This window comes from Aedes albopictus, chromosome 1, assembly GCF_035046485.1.
Source record: "Aedes albopictus strain Foshan chromosome 1, AalbF5, whole genome shotgun sequence".
NCBI classification, from domain to species: domain Eukaryota; kingdom Metazoa; phylum Arthropoda; class Insecta; order Diptera; family Culicidae; genus Aedes; species Aedes albopictus.
This window is the reverse complement of record NC_085136.1, coordinates 102,957,893-102,981,141: the sequence shown is the minus strand read 5'-3', so window position 1 is coordinate 102,981,141 and position 23,249 is coordinate 102,957,893. Positions and strand designations below refer to the sequence as shown.

Genomic DNA, 23,249 nt, shown 5'->3' with positions numbered 1-23,249 from the left:
AGTATACTAAACTAGAGGTTACAAAAAAAAAAACGTTTTGATGACTTTACATAAAGTGTACATATCAATCGATTGGGGTAACAACTTGGGTCCCCAACTTATTATAACTTTGAAGTAAATAATAACTGCAACTGCGAATGATCCTAGATAAATATTGGAAATATTCTGCTATTCTGCTATTCTGCTATTATCAACGCATCCCCTGGCTTTCGCCCATCTGCGTTGTCTTTTCACTAGGCAATACGTCTACCAATTGATGTTTATGGGCTTGCCGGACCAAGTCATGTAGCTAAGCCAAACACCCCACCTACAACTGTTGGGTAGGCACCATTGTCCCGCCCACTGGTCTTTTACAGCTAGTTGTAGGTGCATGTGTGCGTGTAAGTATTGGTGTATGTGTGTTAGTGTTGGTGTATTGTAGGCGCCAACTCGTTCTAATCCACTCTGATTGCAAACACCCTATTGAACCATTACCCTTAAATCTGGCAATCTATGAAATAGAATGAGTTAAGCGCCTGTACATAACAGTCAGTTAAATCAAACAAGGAATACTAGTATTAAAGCGAAGATACAACGAAGCAACGCCCCGGATCTCGAGAGCACAAACCCCAAGAACCAAATGACAGGCAGCGCCGACAAGTCAATCAACTGGCCACCACCAGTGATTAACCAATCGAGCAAACCCTCCAGCACAAACCGCCATCAGCTCTCCCGACCTGCGCCCAAAAAATCCGAGGCACAGCCCAGCCATAGCTTCATCTTAAAACCAAAATCTAGATTGCAGAGCACAATACTTCCTAAGTAACCGCGCAGCTCGGGCCGCAAATCCCACACAACACGTCACAAATAAGCCAAACACTACCCCGTTCGTACAACCGAAACCGATCTAGGGTAGAGAAGGGTCTCTTTCCACTCCAACCCGGACTCAACTGCACCCACAGGGTAGCGCACCCCACACACACTGCACTCATGCATCCATCACGACCCGAGCCGCATGGTCACCTGGGTTGCTTCTATCTGCATGACCTCACCCAACCCGTAACGCAGAGTTTAAATCCCTCTCTTGCATTACAAAGCAGTCCCTCCTCCCAAAGATTGTGCGTGGAATAAATGAGATTCTAAAGCTGAAGAAATCGTCACCAACACAACCGTCAACAATGAGCACGCAATGGTGTCGGCAGAATCAATGACGACCCCCTCAGTCCCAAACCCAATTATCCTACACTACCCAAGTAACCACAATGCTGAGCCGTAGGAGCCGTACGCACTGCACGTACGAAGTACATACAGACCTACCCGCACCGCCTAAACAAACCACCTAGGCCGAACACAAGCGAAAAGCGGCACCACCACTGCTGAACCACGACTATACCAGTAAGTAGGTATAATCGCAATTAAGCAATCGTAGATCCATTCCCCGCTCCTACTCAGCCCTAACGATCCATAGCAATGCTTGTCAATATATGCACCCCACACACGCAACCCCCACAACCCAACAGTATGGTCACTTGAGTATCCCTGGGATTTTGATTACATGATGGTCAGGGATCACAGCCATCAAAACGTTCCACACTTTACCAGGGCTTGCGACCTGTAACCATCATGATTTCCGCTATGAGAAACCATGATGGCTAGCGGTGTTAGATAAATATTGGAAATATTACTTGCAAACATACTATCCTCCATTTTCTTCTTTATGGTTCTACGTCCCTACTGGGACTTGGCCTGCCTCACTTCAACTTGGAGTTCTTTGAGCACTTCCACATTTATCAATTGACGGGCTTTCTTTGCTTGCCAGTGCATGAATTTGTATATTATGAGGCGAGTACAATGATACACTATGCCCAGGGAGTCGATAAACTTTTCCCGCCTGGAACGGGAATCGAACCCGCCGTCTCTGGATTGGCGATCCATAGCCATAACCACTAGGCTAACTGGAGATCCCAAACATACTATCCTGTTAATTTTAAATTCATTGAAAAATTAGTGAGCTTCGGCAGATAGTGTTAGAACATGGTTTTCCGGCGAAACAAATTTGGCTGGCACGCGCAACGTCAGATGTATCAAGCCCAATTGTTCGGAACGCTTCGAAGTGTTAGTATAATCGCCTACACTGATCACCGCTTGATGGTCGGACTTTCGGTTCTTATCCCTAAAAGGGATACCTTCATGGCCTCAGTTTCGTCACCTCGCTGAGTGTGTTCCATCAAAGACGAGCTCTGAAAGGCACCTGGGTTCCAATGGACCCCAGGTATCCCTTTTAGGGTTAACAACCACCACCTCAGTTTTGTGGTGAGCCAATTCCAGTTTCCTGCAGCTGCTCCATTTCTCTACAACTGCGATCGAGTGGGCTGCTGTAGATTCTAATTTTCGATCGATTCACCGTAGCCCTTATTGTGCTACTTTTCCCCGAATGTCAGTTCCCCAAATGTCGTTTCCCCGAATGGCTCGTTTCCGGCAAAGTCAGTTTCCCGAATGACCCGTTTCACCGAGAAGAATTCGAATGGATCTCTTGTCAACACATGTTCGTGATCCTGGGGACTAAGTTGTTCAAAAAGTTAACCGATCATAATATGACAAGTCGTTAGAGTCAATTTGGTTCTAGAAAGAACGAGCAGCAATGGAAAGAAGGATTCATATTGCCCTCCTTCATTTAGCAGTGTTGAAGTAGGTCTAAGGAGCAATAGAACTTTAAAGAACCTCTAACATAATAAAGAAGGGTGTGATTCGGGGAAAAGGGTCATTCGGGGATAAGTTCCATTCAGGGTAACAGCATTCGGGGAATCGGCGTTCGGGAGAAATGACATTAGGAACCGACATTCGGAAAAAAGTAGCACAACCTTCGTAAATTACTTCTCGATTCTAGAAGTAACATCCAGGCATCTTGTACAAATACCCGGGTATCCCCAGACGCAGGAAGGCATCGGCAGTAGTCGCATAATAGGTGCTATTGAAGGCATTTCTTACATCCAGAGTCACTACTGCAAAGTAGCGAATTCCACTCCTCTAACGCTAGAGCGCTTTCTCAGCGGACTTTGTAACCGTCAAGATAGCGTCTAGGGTTGACTCCTCTTTCCGGAAGCCGAACTGGTTGCTCGAGAGACCATTCACACCCCCGGTGTGCCTCAACAGCCTGTTGAGGATGTTCTTCTTGAGCACCTTCCCCGCCATGCCGATCAAGCACATAGGTCTATATTCCGACGGGTCTCCGGGTAGTTTCCCCGCCAATAGTCCCAAGGTCTGCCGTTTTCAAATCGCTAGGCAAAATCCCTCGTCCAGGCATTTCTGCATAGCAGATTTGAACATCCTGGGAGCCTCTGCAATAGCTATACTTTTAATGACAGGTTTTGAACTCCGTCCAAACCTGGTGCCTTACATACGCTAAAGGATTTTGCAATCCCCGCCGGTGACTTTCCTCTCATGGCCAGCCCCAGTTCACAGCGGTCCTACAAAGGGAAGCCAAGGACTAGGACTATGACGCGGACTGGTCTCCTCGATGATCCTCGCTAACATCTCTGGAGAATGCTCGTTTGGAGCCATTGGATTCGCATTGGCACTCTGACAGAGACCCTCAAAAAAGACCATTTTGCTTGCCATCACCTCGGTCTTCAGCGCGACGTTGGTAGCGGCCAATCCACCAGTACGCTGGTAATGTCCTATTCGTAGGGTGGGCTTGTCTAGGCATGGTAATTGTTGTTGTAATCGATACTATAGCGAACCGCCAGGTGATCGATCACCATGAGTGTTCAAACTACTTCTTAGATCAGGACTACAAAAAGTATGTAACATCGATGATCGACTCCGCTCCGTTTCCCAGCTCCCGTTACCGGTGGGTACTCTATAGTGGGTCCGCTATGATGACGATATCCGTCCCTCATTCCACGACTGCCTGCCACAGTAGTTGCAGGACTACGTGACTGTGGCTCAGGTTCAGCTGTGTTACCTGCACTGTGATTTGGCAGTTGTGGTTCTTCTGAAGGCCAGGCACCTTGGGTCTCCCGTTAGCTTGCTGTTCGCGGATTTTTCGGAACAAATCACTAGGGAATATTCCTGCAACCTTGTGCCTTACGGCCTCTACCTGCACATAGCCTACACAGTATGCTTCTGCCTTGTGACTTGTGTCCTGGTTCCAGACAACTGAAGCAAGCCTCCGGTGGCTCGTGTTGACATACTGACAAGCCCACCTTGAGCTTCCCCACTTTAACTGACTTGTTAGTGTCTGCCACAGGTAGCTGCACAAAGGTTATCCTCAGAGTCACCTCCGCTGTAAGAGCCCTCACCTCAACGACCTCGCCAAGGATCTCTTCGATAGACCTTTGTAGACGGCGTACTTGCGTTCCTTGTGACGCTTGAGCTCAAGGATCATTTCACCTCATCGCCTTGCTTCAAGACTTCTGAATACTTACAGTGCACTGTTCAGTCTTGATGATGAGCGCTTCGTCCTGCTCACGCTTGGCACCTATCCTCCTATGTCTCCTAGGTTTGGTGTCCCTACGCTCCTGCACATCAAGCGGGGATCCTCCCCCTGATCCGCCCTAACTTGTGGTTGCTGAAGGCCTAACAATGATCGCAACCGAACCTCCTGTTCCCTTCAATCTGGGACGGGCCGGCCTTTTGATGCCTTTTTTGTCGGCTTTAAGTACTACAAACCTTCTTCGGAGTTAACAGCCGCCTAGCCTTGCGGGTACCACCTAGTAGCTGTGCATCTGACGGCTGCCTCACCTACTTACTTACTCTTAGTCCTGAGCACCCATGGTGGTGCAGAGGGCCGAATTGAAAGATCTCCCTCCATCCTAGGCGATTACCAGCCATCCCTTAGACCAGGTCAAATTTATTAGCATTAGCATTAAGCGAGTCGCACAAATCCGTAGATGGTACAGTCCTAGACCGCTGTTTTGAGAGTTGATTGCCTCCTTCTCGTCCGAACCAAAACACAATGATTTGGGACTAATCACTGACTCTTAGACAAGACTGACGCAATCCTCCAATGGTTGAGAACTTTCCTGGCCACGACTGCTAAGGGATGGGAAAAGATAATTAGTTTTGGACACCTATGAAAGATGTAGGCAGCTCTACGATCTCTCAGGCCTAGGTGGACGGGAATTTGGGTATTGTTAGTGGAAGGGTAAACTCCATACGTTTGGTCAACGTTCAGGTATGTTGAAAATGTTTTTCATAAGTTGGCAATAAAATCTAAGGTTATTATTTTGAAAATATAATCTACAATCAAACAACAATCTTACACAAAATTTTCTTTGAATCTTGTAGTAATAGTTACCAAATATGGTATCGTCGATTCACAAAAAAATCACTATTAACCAAGCACACCAAAAAAAAATAGATGCTGACTTAATTACGGATTCCCAAAAACATTTGTCCAAAAATTTCTAAGAATTTCAACTTGTTTCGGAAAACACATCAACAAGTTTAACAAACTAAGAATTTTATATTTTAAAATGTTTGAACAAGTGCACCGCGTAGCAATTTATTTCTAAAAAGTGTACCGCAAGACAGAACGTGTGAAAACCCCTGTCTCAGAGTAATCCCTGAAAAATTACCAACCTCCGCAAATTTCTGGAAGAATAACTGGATAAATCTTAAGAGAAATTCCTGGATTTTTAAAAAATATCAATAAACAAAAAATGCAAGAAGTGCATCCCGTTTCATTCTAAATGACATTATTTAAAGCCTCAGTAGGAAATTTCGGTTCCTACATCTTGCTGTAGAAACAAGACGAATGATTCAGTTTGTTTTGATCAAGTCATTAGCGAAATAGAGAAATCGATCAAGTCAGTTAGGCCCTCGATCAATCAATTCTGACTATATACATGCCAATAAATGCTCCTCCGTGATTGACCTGAACTGGTAACAATTGCACTGAGGTTCAACTGAATAAGGGACTGGGACTTATTCTCAAAGTGCAATTGTAGCAGCTCATGCATTTTCGATCAATAACGGCGCCGGCCCAGTCCTTATAGTCAGCTGGGAAGGGAAAGGAATGTTAGAGTGTTGCTGCTAAAGACCGCGAGCACCTCTGCGTCCCCACAACCCGCACGAACTGGGGTATATGTTAGGCGGAAAGGATGGGAGATCTGGGAGTCACCGTTGGGTCGGTGATGCGATCCATGGATAGGGGATTATTTATAGTGTTCGTTAGGTGATAGATTGTGTGGTGAATATGAAGGTCAAGCGGCACAGTTCCCTTTGGTTGCATAGCTTGCAGGCGCTATATACACTGTGCTGTGGAAGTTGGAAGGAAGGGAAACGACTTTTTTAAATTTGTTTCTGGTTCTAGCGATGGCTATGAACATATCTATAAACATGAGTTGTATATGTAGAGAAGGGTGAGAGAGAAAGCAGATTGAAGGATACAAAGTAGGAGGAAAGGGACGAGCCAGGGATTGAATCCATGACCTTTTGCATACGAATCAGAAGCTGTAGCCACTAGACCACCAAGCCCGTTAATCGATCAAGCCATTTCAAGTCAGTTAGGCCCTTATGAAAAACCATTGTCGAAATAAAACCATGAAACACTCTCAGATGGGTAGATATGTAAGTGTTAACCGAATGACAATGATATCAAACAAAACATTATTTAGTCATGCCTCCTTCAAGTCATATAACATCGATAACAAAATGACAAATAGACAACCGTAAGATATCAGAAGAAAGCTCAAACGCTGTTTGCAACTGTCGTCCATAAATCCGATGAATAATTTTATTTACTTTTCGGCTATCTACCCGTACTTGGGAGTTCAACTAATACTGCTTTCTTTGACGGGTAGGTCGTTATTCTGAAGTATCGGTTCAAGGAAAACACAGCTCTATATTGGCACTGTCGTCACGCAGACTGACTTGGTTTGAACGTTACTGACTAGACGTAAACGGGACCGAACGATCGACACTGTCGAAATGGGATGGTCAAGCTATTAGACCTAGACGCGTGTACGGCGCAGACGGGTTGGGCGACCATTACGCTATTGACATTGAAACTTGCGCATCATCAAGGGGCATGTACGCAAAAATCGAAGACGGGAGGAAATCAAGTCAATGCGAATGTATAAAATTATAAGAGTAAATTAAAGATTTTATAAATGAACTAATAAAGCCTTCAATACATAGTCCCTGAAAAAAATATACATGAATTTATACATCCAAATAGTAACGTCGTAATAGGTGCATGACCCCTAGACACTTGTTTCTCACTTTTCACCGCCATCATCACCGCCACCGCAGTCGTTTAGTCTAAGCAGATTTTGCGTTTTAAGCCACTTTTTTGCTCTCCTCCACCGAGCACCGTTATAAATTTCGCTAGAAACATAAACTGTGAACTTTCTTGGCTTGTGGCACAGCGGCGAAACAAAAAAAAACAAACTCAATGACGATAACACCCATGACTAGCTTTAGCTGCGTTGCGTGGTGTGCGGTCGGTCACTTGAACCTGATCTTGGAGAGACACCGGGCGGCGGATCATTGGACCGACCGCCGAGAGTGATTCGTGTCGTTAGAGACGAGTGTCCTCGGTAAATGTCGTTTCGGGTGTTTACTTTGCCTGCACGCGAAGCGGTTTTTATGAGGACAGATGTGGCGAGCCGTTAAAGATTTTCTAATAAATTTAATTAAAATGCTTATTTCGAAGGTTGTTGACCGGTTCTATAACATTTACCCGAAAACCGTTTACCCGAAACACATTTACCCGAATGACATTTACCCGAATGCGACAAATACCCGAACGCGACATTTACCCGAATGCGACATTTACCCGAATGCGACAATCGCCCGAATACGACATTTACCCGAATGCGACACTTACCCGAAAAATGCAAAAAAAAACCGTGGACTTGATCCCCATATGATTTGTCAATAATAAATATGTAATAGCCCAGTGTTATACAGCCAACTTTCGTTAGACCTTATTATCATCAGGCCAAGTGATCATCAAGCACTTTGGTGCAGGACTAACTGGGGGTCAAAATTCAATTTTAATTTGAGGATTGTTTTTTTTTAACGTCTCCACATTACAAGCCCGAACGCCAACCCGAAATCATTCAGGAGGTCGCCCGAAAAGTGTTCACTGTGGACAATTTATTAGAAGTTGATAAAATTTCATCAGTTAGAAAAGGGTAATCCTTGAGAAATCTTTAGCAACGTTGTGATTCATGAAAGGTTTACTTAGAGGGTAGAATTAGTATAAGTTAAAATTCTCTAATAAAAAGAAATAAATAAATAAGGGTTTACGAAAACGTAAGAAGCAAATGCAATGCATTTAAGAAAACTGCGACGAAGGGAGAGGTTGCTGATTCAAACAATTTGCCTAATATTCAGGGTGCATATCCGATGGCCGAAGACGTATGTACTTGTCTATTCAAATGTGGATCCTGAAGAGCTCAGTATGCTTACCTAACCGGCCTTTTTTGAAACTATTGTGTTCTCCTCAAATATGCTTAAACATTTGCTATTGGCGCTAATTCCGAAACATATTTTAATAAATAATTCTCCCTTCTCCCCAATAATAAAATGGCTGTTCTTTGGAACTATAAAATGCTGTAACAATATAGTTATTGAAGTTTTTATTTGAGAATTCTTTTTATTTCAAGCTATGACTGTTCTTTCGAAGTTAAGTTAAGTATTTTAATCTGAAATGTTTCCTTCTTTTAAATGTTGAATGTTCTTTCAAATAGACAATCTTGTTTTTGTTATAATTTATTTGGTATTGATATCTTGCCACAAACCTTGTCAAATGGCTAGCTTTCTGATAAGTAAGAATTCCCGAAAAGACATCGAGCCATTCGGCCAAAAATCATTCATGCCGGAAGTCATGAGGATGAATGATAAATTGTCACCAAGAAGTTTTTTTAGCACAACTAAACGTTCGAATGTAATGTCTTTTTCATTACCAAGCTATTACAGTTTAACAACACAGGCTGCTTTGAGCTACATACATTTATATACTCGGTCAAAATTTAGCAGCCATACTGTAAGTATTCTCCACTTCTTCTAATATTTGCCTTCTTTTTAAAATAGGATGTTCTTTTGAATTAGCAGAGTCCAAATGTGTACTGTCTGAGTTGGTCGACCAAACTGGAAATAGAGGCTATTTTTCGAGTTGCAATATTATATATTTTATGTGAAGACGAACTTCTAACTCCTTGAAAAATTTGCCCTTCTTTAAATAATAAGCTGTTCTTTCAAGTAAAGATTTACACAATTGACTGGTGGCCAAATTAGCAACTTGATCAGATATTTTCCTTTTTAAGAATAGACTGTTCTTTCGAGGCCTGCTAATCGATCGATTATCTTTTTTTTCGGCCTAAAGACCACTCGGTTAGTATGCTGGGCTTACTATTACAGGGTAGTGACCCATTTGGGGTACTGGCTTTTGGGATAAAGGCCTATTCGGGGTTATGGGTTTCGGGCCGTGGTATCAGGGGTAATTTGCTAGAGTTTCTTTTACAGAAATAGTGTTAACCTCACTAAGTTGTTTGGTAGCCAAACTATTCCTATCCTTCGAAGATTTTTCCTTCTTCTCTTCAGAGGCTGTTCTTTCGAGTTGTACTGCTGCATATTTTATTGACGTTCGAACTACAGGGGATACTCAAAATAACTGGGACAGGTAAAATTTTCACTTTTCAAAAAATGTTCAACTCGCTGTAACTTTTCGAAAAGGGCATCAAATATTCTCAAATTTTTACTGTAAGTTCATCAACTAGTTGTGTATCTGTGGTCAAAATTTGGAAAAGATCGGGCTATTCTACACGAAGTTATAAAGGTTCTAGAAAAAGGTATAATTATTCGATAGCCAACTTTGAGCTGTTATATCTCCGGATTCAATGAACCGAATGCAATGAAATTTTGTTCATTTATGACTTATATAATAAACTTTGAAAAACAGTTGACTTAATTTGAAATTATTATTAAGAAAAAAAGTTATAGCGATTTCATTTATTCTATGTTTTTTTAGTAAATTTATCTATTTTTCATATGGATCCCATTACTTTTTCAATTTAATGCCGGCTATTTGGTTGCTTTAATTTGAAACATAAATATATTCAAGTCAATTAGAGGGAATTTAAAGGAACTATAATTACTATCTCGAATTTTGAAACGATGACGAAGTTTTGGATAAATTGGTGTTATATTAGAAAAATTATCTAATCGTTATAATTTTCTTTCGTGTAAAGAATTTTAAGTTTAGTCAAATGTTTTTAATAGCTCATTATATAAGTCGTAAATAATCAAAATTTCATTGCATTCGGTTCATTGAATCCGGAGATATAACAGCTCAAAGTTGGCTATCGAATAATTATACCTTTTTCTAGAACCTTTATAACTTCGTGTAGAATAGCTCGATCTTTTCTAAATTTTGACCACTGATACACAACTAGTTGATGAACTTACAGTAAAAATTTGAGAATATTTGATGCCCTTTTCGAAAAGTTACAGCGAGTTGAATATTTATTGAAAAGTGAAAATTTTACCTGTCCCAGTTATTTTGAGTATCCCCTGTATTTACTGTATATGAGTTCTTTTCTTCTTTCGATCATAGGATGTTCTTCTAAATTACACTTTTACAGGATTGAGTGATGGATTCCAAGTCTACAGTTTACAGCTAAGAATTTTCCCTTCTTTTAATAACAGGATGTTCTGTATCGTGAACAAATTGCAAACTTTTTTATCAAAGTTTTTTCCTAATAATATGTTGATTTGCCGAGGACTGTTCTATAATCGATTCGATCTAATGACCATTTGGCCTACAAATAGAGTTTTTCTCTTCTTTAGATCATAAACTTTTCTTTGACTATCGAAAGAACAGCCTATGATTCAAAGAAGGGTAAATCTCTAGAGGGAATGCCAACAGCAAACACAAAAATATCATGCTGCAGTGATTAGTTTATTCAGGTGTCTGTCCTGTGAATTCCTATCGCGGATTATTTCAGAGAAAATTTAATAAAATGAGTTTTTGAGGAATTCGATGTATTTTTTGCATTAAACAAAACAAATGAACTTTACTCACATTTTATCCAGAATTTATCCAGAGTATTAAACTATTCGGGTAAATGTCGCATTCGGGTAGGTGTCGTATTCGGGTAAATGTCGCATTCGAGTAAATGTCGCGTTCGGGTATTTGGCATTCGGGTATATGTTACATTCGGGTAAATGGTTTTCGGGTTAATGTCATTCGGGTAAATGGTTTTCGGGTAAATGTTATAGAATCTGTTGACCATTGACCGTTGAGGGCCCCTGTTATTACTGTCACTCAGTAAAAGAAGTTGATCTTCTTAGTACGAATATGTGTTAGGATGAGACAAAATTGATATTGTTACTCTAACCTACTTTTTGAATTCCAATTTGGTTTCATATCAACTGTGCAAAATTTCAGCTTGTTTGGAATTTCCGTGCCAATTGATTTTCATACGTCCCACAATGTTCGTGTCTTTGTATACTTGGTACAACTTTATTTTCTTGTTTCCTGACGAGAATTGTCCGCAGCTCTTTGCATTCAAAAACTCCGTCAGTTCCTTTAACGTCTACGCCTCGTGACCGTAGAAGGCAACTGGAAAAATCAGCGTTTTATAAAGAGCAAATTTCGTTTGCGTTGGCAAGTTAGGGGCCGTCCATATACCACGTGGACAGAAAATTCATGGTTTTTAACCCCCTCCCCCCTCCCCGTGGACAAGCGTGGACTTTTCATTGACCCCTACCCCCCTCCCCCATTGTCCACGTGGACATCAGAAAAAAAGTTTTTTTTTAATATTACTAAATTAAATGAAAAAAGTGACTTTGAAAATTTTTTTCCTTCGTAAACCATGTCTTAAATATAATTGAAAACTTTATAAAATACAAATATTCAATAGCTTTACATAGAATACAAATAAGTTGCACAAACTAGGTATTAAATTCAGGCTAATGTTTGTGAGACTGTGGGTTCGATTCTTGCTCCAGTTGGTGAAAAATTTTCGTCAAACGGAAATTCTTCATTGGGTGTTTTTCGTGTAATGTCTATCGCCTAATGTTAGTGATTGTTCAATGTTTAGTCTGTACAGCCTCTGGTTCAAGACGGTGTTTTTTAGAATGTTTGTTCAATCTATGATCGTCTGATTGTTTTGTTGAGATAAGGTAATTTTAAATCTTAGATTTTTGTTGAGATAAGATTATATTTCTTAGATTCTTATAAAAAAAACAAGATTTACAGCAACTAAATTGTATTGGTGAGGTTAAGACTTTAATATCCATTAGAAACATCTTAAATTTTAAAGGAACCTACAAAAAAATGTTTTTGAGATAAGCCCTACATGTATTTTGAAACTTTGAAGTAGTTTAAAAATTTGATATGAAACTTAGAAAAATTCATACAGAACTTCAATGAAAATTTTCTGACTGAAACACCAACATTTACATGGTCTACACTCCATTTTAAATCTCCAGAATATTCCGCGGTGAGAAAACTAAGTAATTATAGATTCTGATAATTTAAAACAAATTAGTCTGTGAATCAATACCATGATTGTTTTTTCTTGAAAAAGTAACGTAGAACTAAAAAACAATGTATAATAAAATAAAATGTACATATGAAAGAACTATTGAAGAGAATCTCATCAATAATGCGACATAATTTGTTTCGTTTGTAGATTCTTGTTCACTAATTAATATGTCAATGTTGTCCACGTGGACATTTGACGAACCCCTACCCCCCTCTCCGTGGACAAGCGTGGACTTTTCGCTAACCCCCTCCCCCCTCCAAGCTGTCCACGTGGTATATGGACGGCCCCTTACGGGTTCTAAGCTGGTTACGCAATCCGTAAAAGGCTCTATTCGCAGGTGCAATACGCCTTTTCACTTCACGGGAAAAGTCATTATCGCATGTCACAAGTGTTCCAAGATAAACAGATTCTTTAACAACTTCAAACACGTTCCCATCAATCACTACTTCACTGCCCCCATTCGCACAAAAGTCCCATGTGAATAGGAAACCCAGCAAACATGGAACTGTTATGCGAATAGGGGTAGTTCAGCACTAATACCACTAGACCCGTCTCTGTCTCTGCCCGCTGTCGTGTAATTAGTTTTACCGGAAAACCATGTTCTGACATTATCTTCCAAAGCTCACGCTGCTGACATCCATGAACAGATGGTGAGTCTGCAAGTATTATTACCGAAATTTATCTAAGATCATCCGCGGGTTTAACATTTGATCCGTCGTTAAGGTGAATATATGACGAAGCCACACCTAGAATTTTCAAGAGCACAAATCTGAAGAACCGAATGTCGGTGTGCGCTGAAAAGTTGATCGATTGGTCACCACCAGCGGGTAACCAATCGATCAACTTTTCAGCGCAAACCGACTTTCGGTTTTTCAGATTTGTGCTCTTGAAAATTTTAGGTGTGGCTTCGTCATATATTCACCTTAATCGGCAATCCCTCTGTAATTGGGTTCTTTAGGGGTATCTGGATTATTTCATAATCAGATTCCTCGCCCCAAAATTAGTCTAAATCCAAAATTTCATAATTTTTGGAGTCCGGGAACTATTTTTAAAATGCATTTAAAGTTTGTATGGGGAAAATTTTTTGTTCGGGTCGAACTGTCATTTTATCGATTGAACTGTCATTCTATCCACGAAAATTAAAACTGTTTTGTTAATTTGACCATCAAAATAAAGGTATTGGAATCCAATAAAATCACGTAATACTCAGAAAAATGAGCTCTTTCGATTAGCCTATAGAAAATAGCAATATTTTATTCATTAAACAACCCAATTGACACACTCTGCGACCTTTCTCGTAGATTGGGCATAGACACCATCCAACCAGCTGGTAGGCATTTCTTCATTTTCCTAAATCTTTACAAAATTCTGATGGATTGATTGAGGTAGCTACTCGCTTCCGTGCTTAAAAAGTTCAACCGGGATCTCGTCCTTTCCAGCAGCCTTGCTGTTTTTCAACTCCTTAGGGACCTTATTAACCTCATCCAGTGTTAGTGGTTCCATTGCTTGACCGTCATCCATTATGAGAATCCTGTTCCTGAGTGCTCCTTCACTTCTACCATTCAACAATTCTTCGAAGTGCTTCTTCCACCAGGCTGCCACCATTGTTTTGATTGTCAGCAAATTTCCTTCCCGGTCATTGCACATGGCGGACACTGGTGCTGTCTTGACAGTTGCATAAAACCTCCGCATACCGTTCCTATCCATACTTACACTCTCTTCGTGCTGCCGTTTTTTTTACTGCGGTGGATTCGTTTCTCTGCTGTTTGTTTTCCGTTCCAATGACAGGTCGAAAGAAACATTCTCTGCCGATCTGCGCATTTGCATCTCCGATTACTAATTTGACATCTTGTTTTGGGCACTTTCCGTAGGTCTTATCAAGTCTCTCATAGAACTCATCTTTCATGTCATCGGGTTTATCGTTCGTTGGCGCATAGATGCTGATCAGGCTGTAGTTGAAGAATTTGCCCTTCATCCTCAAAACACAGATTCGGTCGCTTATCGTCTTCCACCGAATAACTCGCTTCATCTGCTTCCGCCAACTCCACATTATGCCTTATCATTATGCCGCTGCTGTAGTGGAAGTGGTACTTGAATGTAGTGTTGGCGATAGAATCCGCCGCTTGGAATTCGCGTTCTCCAGTTTTGGGCCAGCGTTTCTCCACATTAACCCCGATATTCTGCAGTTCGCAAGCCAGGAGCACAACGCGAGCGGGTTCATTGAAAGTTCTCACGTTCCAAGATCCATTTCCAATCGTTGTCCTTAATTCGTTGCCGGGTCTGTTGCCGTTGAATCAATCTGTTTGCTCTACTATTGTTTGAAGGTTTTCATAAGGCTGATGCTATATAGCATTTCATACTCAGCCGCTGGATTCCAGAACAGACGCTGTTAAGGGATGAAATATCCACATTCATGGATACACAATTATGGGAAGCAGCTTTCAGGGCCTATATAGCCGAGGCGGTAAACGCACGGGTATTCAGCATGACCATGCTGAGGGTGACGGGTTCGATTCCCGGTCGGTCCAGGATCTTTTCGTAAAGGAAATTTCCTTGACTTCCTTGGGCATAGAGTATCTTCGTGCCTGCCACACGATATACGCATGCAAAATGGTCATTGGCAGAGGAAGCTCTCAGTTAATAACTGTGGAAGTGCTCATAGAACACTAAGCTGAGAAGCAGGCTTTGTCCCAGTGAGGACGTTACGCCAAGAAGAGAGAGAAGAGAGAGAGCTTTCATTGCAGCAGCTCCAATGTTGAAATTCAATTTATTGTTCATATATTTCATAAATCTATTATAAAATACCCTTTACATTTAGGTATCCCTACTGGTGCTGCCTTCTCTCTCTCCAAATAACAAACAGCTGTGCGCTGTTGCATCATGCCAGTGCTGCCAGTTTCACAGAAGACTGTTTCTACCACTGTTTCGACATGGAATGGACTGTAGGATTCCAATGGGGCACGTTCGGTGTAGTACTAGATTTGTAGTAATGAGCTGAAATTTAGTATGGTGAGAAGGTCAATTCTCCGTTTCTGCAATGAAATGGTGCAAAAAGCGTGGGTATTATGATTCCTTGCCTAATTTGATGCTGTTTGAGCAAAAGTTTGGGCAACAATGTTGTTGTTTTCTCCATTTCTTGCAACACAAACAACATAGTTATCCAAAGTTTTGCTCAAACAGCATCAATTTAGGTAAGGAATCATAATACCCACGCTTTTTGTACCATTTCATCGCAGAAACAGAGAACTGACCTTCTCACCATACGAAAATTCAGCTCATTACTACAAATCTAGTACTACACCGAACGTGCCCCATTGATTTTGACCTTGGACTGCGGATTTTCCGGAAATAAAACTCACATGCGACTTCGGAAAAGCGATACTAAAACGTTTTATTGCGTTGATGACGAACTACAAACTAAATAATTATTTTCTTTCTAGCCAAAGTCTACACTCCATACAAATTTCGAAAATTTTGCATGAACAAAAGTCTATGAGGGGGGTCTGAGATGACAAAGAATGAGTCTACGTAGTTTATGGACAGCGCCCAATATGTTCAAACAATAACATCATATGCGACGACAATGGAGCACGTTCGGTATAGTACTAGATGTGTAATCGGAGACGAACCAGCCTCGGGTTGAAAGTCTCGATAATAAAGATAAAAAAAAAAAAAAAGATGTGTAATGAGCTGAATTTTCGTATGGTGAGAAGGTCAATAGAACACGTTCGGTGTAGTACTATAATGGGGCACGTTCGGTGTAGTACTAGATTTGTAGTAATGAGCTGAATTTTTGTATGGTGAGAAGCTCAAATCTCCGTTTCTGCAAAGAAATGGTGCAAAAAGCGTGGGTATTATAATTCCTTGCCTAATTTGATGCTGTTTGAGCAAAACTTTGGATAACTATGTTGTTTATGTTGCAAGAAATGGAGAAAACAACAACACTGTTGCCCAAAGTTTTGCTCAAACAGCATAAAATTAGGCAAGGAATCATAATATCCACGCTTTTTGTACCATTTCATTGCAGAAACGGAGAATTGACCATCTCACCATACTAAAATTCAGCTCATTACTACAAATCTAGTACTTCACCGATCTGTCCTATTGTAATAATGAGCTGAATTTTTGTATGGTGAGAAGATAAATTATCCGTTTCTGCAATGAAATTGTGCAAAAAGCGTGGGTACTATAATTTTTTGCCTAATTTGATGCTGTTTGAGCAAAACTTTGGGTAACTGTATTGTTTATGTGGCAAAAAATGGATAAAACAAAAATATGATTACCCAAAATTTTGCACAAACAGCATCAAATTAGGCAAGGAATCACAATACCCACGCTTTTTGAACTATTTCATTGCAGAAACGGAGAATTGACCTGCTCACCATACAAAAATTCAGCTCATTACTACAAATCTAGTACTTCACCGATCTGTCCTATTGTTCCTCCACCGTACATTTATGCCATAGTAACCTAAAACAGTACTTTATACGATGTACTACGTTTATCCTTATGCAATTCCTGGTTGTCTGGGTCGCTCAAAAACCCTCAGAAACATCCTGAAATGTCTTAAAACGTCTTGCAATCCCTCCGAAAGCCACTTGAAAGTTCTTTGAATGCCCCCAAAAACCCTTTAATATTCTTAGAAACCAATTGTACTATCTCGGGATGATATGAAATGCATTTAAACCTGTCTAAACCCTAGCGAAACTCTCTTGGAAGCCCTCTAAAACCCCCGGAAACATCTTGAGCCGACTTGAAATACATTGAAAGATCCCTAAAACAAACCTGCTACTTCTTCGAAAGCTTCTTTAAACCCCCGGAAACCACTTTCAATCACTCCTTTCCATGAAATGAATCTAGACCAACATATGAAAAGAGCGAATCAAGCATTGCACATCTTAGCTTCTCATGTCCCTCCTCGGCGTCTTTCATTTTATTTATGCAAACTAATCCCGTTATCAGATAGAGGAAACTCTGCTTTACCTACATTTATTACATTTATAATGGGGCACGTTCGGTGTAGTACTAGATTTGTAGTAATGAGCTGAATTTTTGTATGGTGAGAAGGTCAATTATCCGTTTCTGTAATGAAATGGTGCAAAAAGCGTGGGTATTATGATTCCTTGCCTAATTTGATGATGTTTGAGCAAAACTTTGGATAACTATGTTGTTTATGTTTCAAGAAATGGAGAAAACAACAACACTGTTGCCCAAAGTTTTGCTCAAACAGCATCAAATTAGGCAAGAAATCATAATACCCACGCTTTTTGCACCATTTCATTACAAAAACGGAGAATTGACCTTCTCACCATACAAAAATTCAGCTCATTACTACAAATCTAGTACTTCATCGATCTGTCCTATAGGACATATCAATGAAGTACTAGATTTGTAGTAAGGAGCTGAATTTTAGTATGGTGAGAAGCTCAATTCTACGTTTCTGCAATAAAATGGTGCAAAAAGCGTGGGTATTATGATTCCTTGCCTAATTTGATACTGTTTGAGCAAAACTTTGGGCTGCAGTGTTGTTGTTTTCTCCATTTCTTGCGAAATAAACAACATAGTTATCCAAAGTTTTTCTCAAATAGCATAAAATTAGGCAAGGAATCATAATACCCACGCTTTTTGCACCATTTCATTGCAGAAACAAAGAATTGTCCTTCTCACCATACAAAAATTCAGCTCATTACTACAAATCTAGTACTACACCGAACGTGCCCTATTGAAAATACGTCTAGGAGGAATGGAAGAGGCACAAATTTGCAACGATGTGTATATCGGAAGACAAGTAAATTTCCATTGCGAAACGTTTCTGGACCAACCGGAAATCGAACCCATCATCCTCAGTATGGTCATTAAACTGGGTCAACAAGGTCGATTTTTTTTAAACAAAGCTTTTTCGATTCCTTTATTCCTTGCCGATTTTTGTAAAAAAAATATATCAATTTCAATAGACCGTAGACTTCGGCCTGACACCTCCCTTCTTCCCTAAAAGTCTACGTAATTCACGTACGGAGCCAGAAACCGCTTTGAAAACCCCCTTGAACCCTATTCAAAGTCTTCTGATACTCCCATGAAACTTAAAAATAGAAATCTAGTAAATTTGTAACACATAATTAAATAAAATCGACTACCGGAGTGAACTGTTCTACAGGAAGGTTAGGAAAGGTTTCAAGTGCTTCAGAAGAATGATTTCATGGCATGAGAGTTTAACGAAAGTTCTCGCAAATCCGCTGTGAAACCCTCTTGATACGTCTTCGAATCCGCCTCCTTGAATCCCCTGAAATATCTCTGGAACGCCCCAGAAATCTCTTTGAATCCTCCTTAAAACGCCCCTAAAACCATCTGAAACTCCTTGGAGCCTTCATAAAACCATGAAATGTCCCTGATCTCCGAAGCCTCCAAAAACCCAACTAAAGTCCCATGGTGACCTCCTGCAACCCTAAAACCCTCGAACACCTCAGTCTTCCCCATGATTCCCTATTATCCCCCCTTAAAACTTCCATAATCGCTTTTTTTCTTCTCCTTTACTTAGATCTCCTTGGGACTTTCTTCTGTTCTTCCCATTAAACGCCACGAAAGTCGGTAATGTCTCCAACACAAGGGTGAACCATTGAAGAATTACTTTTTGTTTTTTTTTGTGTTTTTCGTTAAGTTACCCTGTATATTAGAAAACTACTACCTAAATCGAAAGTTCCCCCAAAAGTTAACATTGAAACAACTTCCTTCCTATACCAATGTAGATTAATGAAGAACAGACTCACCTTTTGTTTTCTTTAGCATTTTCTTCGTCTTCCGCGCTATTTGTATCCTGTAGAGAGAAAAAGCGAAAAAAGAGAAACAATTAATAAATTAAGCTTCCTCAAGAACAGCGCCCCATCCCATTAACGACCATCATCACCTTCACCCAATGAGTGTTGCGGGAACGACAGACACAGGAAACTTGAGAAAACGACATTGTAGCTTTTTATTTTGCTGTCACATTTGGGGAAACAGAAAATTTCAAGCGGAAAATAAAATAACACATAAATATCCAACCGCGACGGACCGCGAATCCAACTAAGCCGGGCGCAATCATTTTAGCAAGCGAGCAAACCATCAGCCAACCCGCCATTCGAATGCGTGAAGGACGGCCATCTATCCAATCCATCCACCAACGGTAGACAGGCGAATGATCGTTGCACAGTGGGGTAGTGGGAATAAGTCAAACATTGTAAGATTGTAATATTCGAATGCATAGAACAGATACTCTAAAACTTTTAAGGTAAACGCATTGCATTAGCTAGTTATTGACGACGAAGTAAGAAGCTTCCCAATGAGTATAGTAAAAACAAACATCTAATTAAGCTTATTTTAAAAATAAATAAGTTTGAATTTAATATTTTGTTTCAAATCAACTAAATTTACGTTAATGTTATTTTTCATCAATTCAAACTTGTGTACCAATCAAATTATGGCTTCACTGACCTGTTTCGAAAATGAGATTTAGGTATTAGGATGACACTAATATAATTTTCTTCCACTTTCTATTGTTAATACTAGTACTCATGAAAACATGTTCGATTCGTAAGATAAGAACAGTTTTTTTTGTGAAATCTCGTCCCATAAATGAACGAAAAGGCCCTCCTTCAAGAATAGGCTTCTCAGCCATTTTTATAAATAGGGTAATTTTTTCCAGAATTTCGTTATCCTGAACCACTGTTCATCGTTCTTGATGGTACAACACGGCGTCAAGATCGCTTTGGTTTCTCTACGCTCTGCAGAGGTGTCGTTCGGAAAATAAACACATTCGTGAAAGGGCAACAAACACCGAGTAAACCCCTTGAGGCGCTTGTTTTCCCCAGAATGTGACGGCAACGACAATACTTGATTTGAGATCTTCTGTAGGTAGTGTGTAAAACAGTTGGGACATTATACTACACGGTACCTACTACAGGGAACATCGTACGAACGCGGAAGCTGTGCAATGTAGGTCGCGTCGATCGACGATCAACAACGACTACAACAGCAGATAAAAACAGAATCGGGGGGAAGGATCGAAGATCGTGTGTCATTCAAGCACGCGAGCGCGCGTTCGAGTAACACGATGACCCCAGCGAGAAGCAGGCATCTTAGACAAAAGAGGTAACCCGTGAAAGACGTTACCATTTTTTTCAATAATTATATAATAATAATAATATATAATAATTAAATAATTATTGTTGATCATAGAAGTTCCTTCAAGGGAGCTTTTTCGTATTTGTTTCACCAAACTGAGAAGCATGCTCTGTTTCAGATTGGCTTGAAATTTAGTTAGAAATGTAGAAAACACCGTTGACTTGAGTGGAAAACAAGAATTTACCAAGGCAACTTATTATTTGGCGACGTAGTTATTATGCCTCTCAAGAAAAATCAGAATATGGCGATTATCTGCCTCTGGCTTCTGATATCAGCGCGACAGTCACTAATCATAACAGCGTCACCAGATTTAAAAGTATCTAATTCCACTATATGGGGTTTGACAGCAAGAACATCCATTCCACTGAGCTACTCTTGCCGTTCGTCACAAATACATTCAAAAAGATCTGTCACTTCGCGAAACCCACGTGCTTTTGTTTTTGGCGGGAACACTTTTTCTTTTGTTTTGCCTTGCGACTGTCATGCGGCGGTATGCCTTGCGAGCGTACGACCGCCGCAGGACTCTAATAAAAGATAAGCGCGACAATAATGGCTTACGACATAAAGATCACCCATTAACAAAAGTACGTTTCAATTTATGCGCGGAGCGAGGAGAGAATTACAAAAAGTTCACGCTTTTACAAAAACATCACGATTTTCATACAAAAATCTTTTAGGATGTAAAGTGATATCGAGAAATTGTGAACATTGTCTGACGTAATTAATGGACGACCCATTGATGGTAAAAGAGAAGAAAGCACTGTGCCAAAATTGTATTCGATTAGTCACATGAACGCAATCAAATTTTCGAACAATGAATCACGTTGAGCTGGCATTGTTATGTCTACGAACTGGTGTTTGTTTGACGTTGATATTGGTTTCTTGCGGTATCGTCACTTTAACCCTTCAGGGCGATGCTACATGTAAAATAAAAATTAAATACGTTTAAAAATACATAGTTCAAAGGCACGTAGAATCATAAAATTCTGAGTTCAAATTCATTTTTGGATTGAGGAGATTCTGATAAATTGAAATGCACTTGTCCGTTGAAATTTCTTGAAAAATTCCCAGAGGAACGTCTATTAGTACTCCAGGAGGAATTTCTTGAGGAATTCTTAATAGAATTCCTAAACAAAATTCAAATGGAACTTCTTGAGCAATTCCCTATGGGACTCCTTAGATAAACCTCCAGGACTTGCGGAGGAACTTCTAGGGGAATTTCCAGACAAATAAGCTTGAGCATGAACTTGAGATTGATTTACCGCCTGTGGATGCTACTCCAGTAGCGCGAGACCAGCTACACTCACGTAAGGAATCAATGGGATATATGCCGGGTACTAGCAGGCATCTTCAGTGTGTGAGCGTTGGTGATCTTCTATTTTTTAGGCGACAATGGCCCCTGCCCCGTCAGGTTGCAGGTAAATGTGGGGAAGGGGAAGGAAGTGATGATTGCAATCGTTTGAATCTACAGCAGACCGAATATACCTCTGCGTCAGCACAAATTCATGCGGATGTCGGAGTGTTGGTGGGCAGAGGGTTCACACAATGGTGCGTAGATGCCAGGCGAGGTGATAGGCTTGTGTGATAATTATTATGAAGTTAATGCCGCACAGTTCGCTTGACTGCGTAGGTGTTATATGAAAGATTAACACTGTGCAGTGACGGATGGAAGGAAAGAAAACAGGATTTGAACCGTTTCTGGGTCTAGCGATGGCTATGAACATTAGAGTGGGTCAACGTTGTATGGATAAAATTTAAAATTTAAATTTAAAATGAATTCTTTTGTCTAAAATCATGTAACTAGTGACGTTGAAGATAGCCTAGGATTTGCCGAAGACCGCAAAGTGATCCGACGCTTGTGAAAAAAGTTATTCGTTTGGCAAATTAGCATTAGCATTAGCATTAAGCAAGTCGCACAAATTCGTAGGTGGTACAGCCCTGGATCGCTGTTATGAGGGTTGCATCTTTCCTGTCCGTTATCAAAGCACAAAGATTTGGGACTAATCTCTGACTCTTAGACAAGATTGACGCAATCCTCCAACGGTCCAGTGCTGTCCTGGCCACGTCCTTGCGACAGCTGAGGGATGGGAAAGGAAGATTAGTTGGACACCTATGAAAGTACATAGAGACCTCTACATTCTTTCAGGCCTAGGCATCACGGGAATTTGGATGTTAGTGGAAGGGTAAAGTTCAAAGGAAACGTTTGGTCAACGTTCAGGTGCACGCAATATTTTTGGTTGATGCCTGGTTCCTTTCCTAATTCCTTGTTGGGTGTTCGATTCCAAATCTGAAATAAAAGTAAAATTATAGATTTTTAAATGGTGATAGGCTCACAACAGTTACATAATTACAAATTACCTGAATCCTCCTGAAAGAAATGGTTTATTAACAATGAAAAACATAACATGTAAAAGAAAAAAAAAGTAGAGCAAATCGTGATCTTGGAATTTTTCTGCATTTGAATTAACAAAGCTAAAAAATACAAGATCAAAATTTGTTATGGTAGATCTTACGCCGTAACGCACCATTATAAGGTGATCTACCCACGTTACGGGAAAAAGTTATTCGTTTGGCAAATTAGGCCAAAAATTGAGATTTTATTATTGATGT

The 23,249-nt window shown here is 40.4% G+C and overlaps 1 protein-coding gene and 2 long non-coding RNA genes across 7 annotated transcripts in view; 1 reads left to right on the top strand and 2 right to left on the bottom strand.

Annotated features, from left to right (window-relative positions):
- The window catches only part of LOC109409444 (protein phosphatase Slingshot), a 111,169-nt gene that overhangs the window by 38,396 nt on the left and 49,524 nt on the right, over positions 1-23,249 (bottom strand). For all 5 annotated transcript variants that reach the window (XM_029855476.2, XM_029855478.2, XM_029855479.2 and 2 more), the window contains one exon: positions 19,247-19,293. In XM_029855476.2, the coding sequence (XP_029711336.2) occupies positions 19,247-19,293 (47 nt within the window). Of the gene's footprint in view, positions 1-19,246; positions 19,294-23,249 lie in introns of those variants that run through there.
- On the top strand, positions 4-9,788 carry LOC134285090 (uncharacterized). Its single transcript, XR_009996136.1, has 2 exons — positions 4-3,829; positions 3,929-9,788. It is a non-coding gene; the product is annotated as an uncharacterized LOC134285090 (long non-coding RNA).
- LOC134285088 (uncharacterized) lies at positions 20,851-23,192 on the bottom strand. The gene is made up of 2 exons (XR_009996134.1): positions 22,998-23,192; positions 20,851-22,926 (listed from the first exon to the last, which is right to left on the bottom strand). It is a non-coding gene; the product is annotated as an uncharacterized LOC134285088 (long non-coding RNA).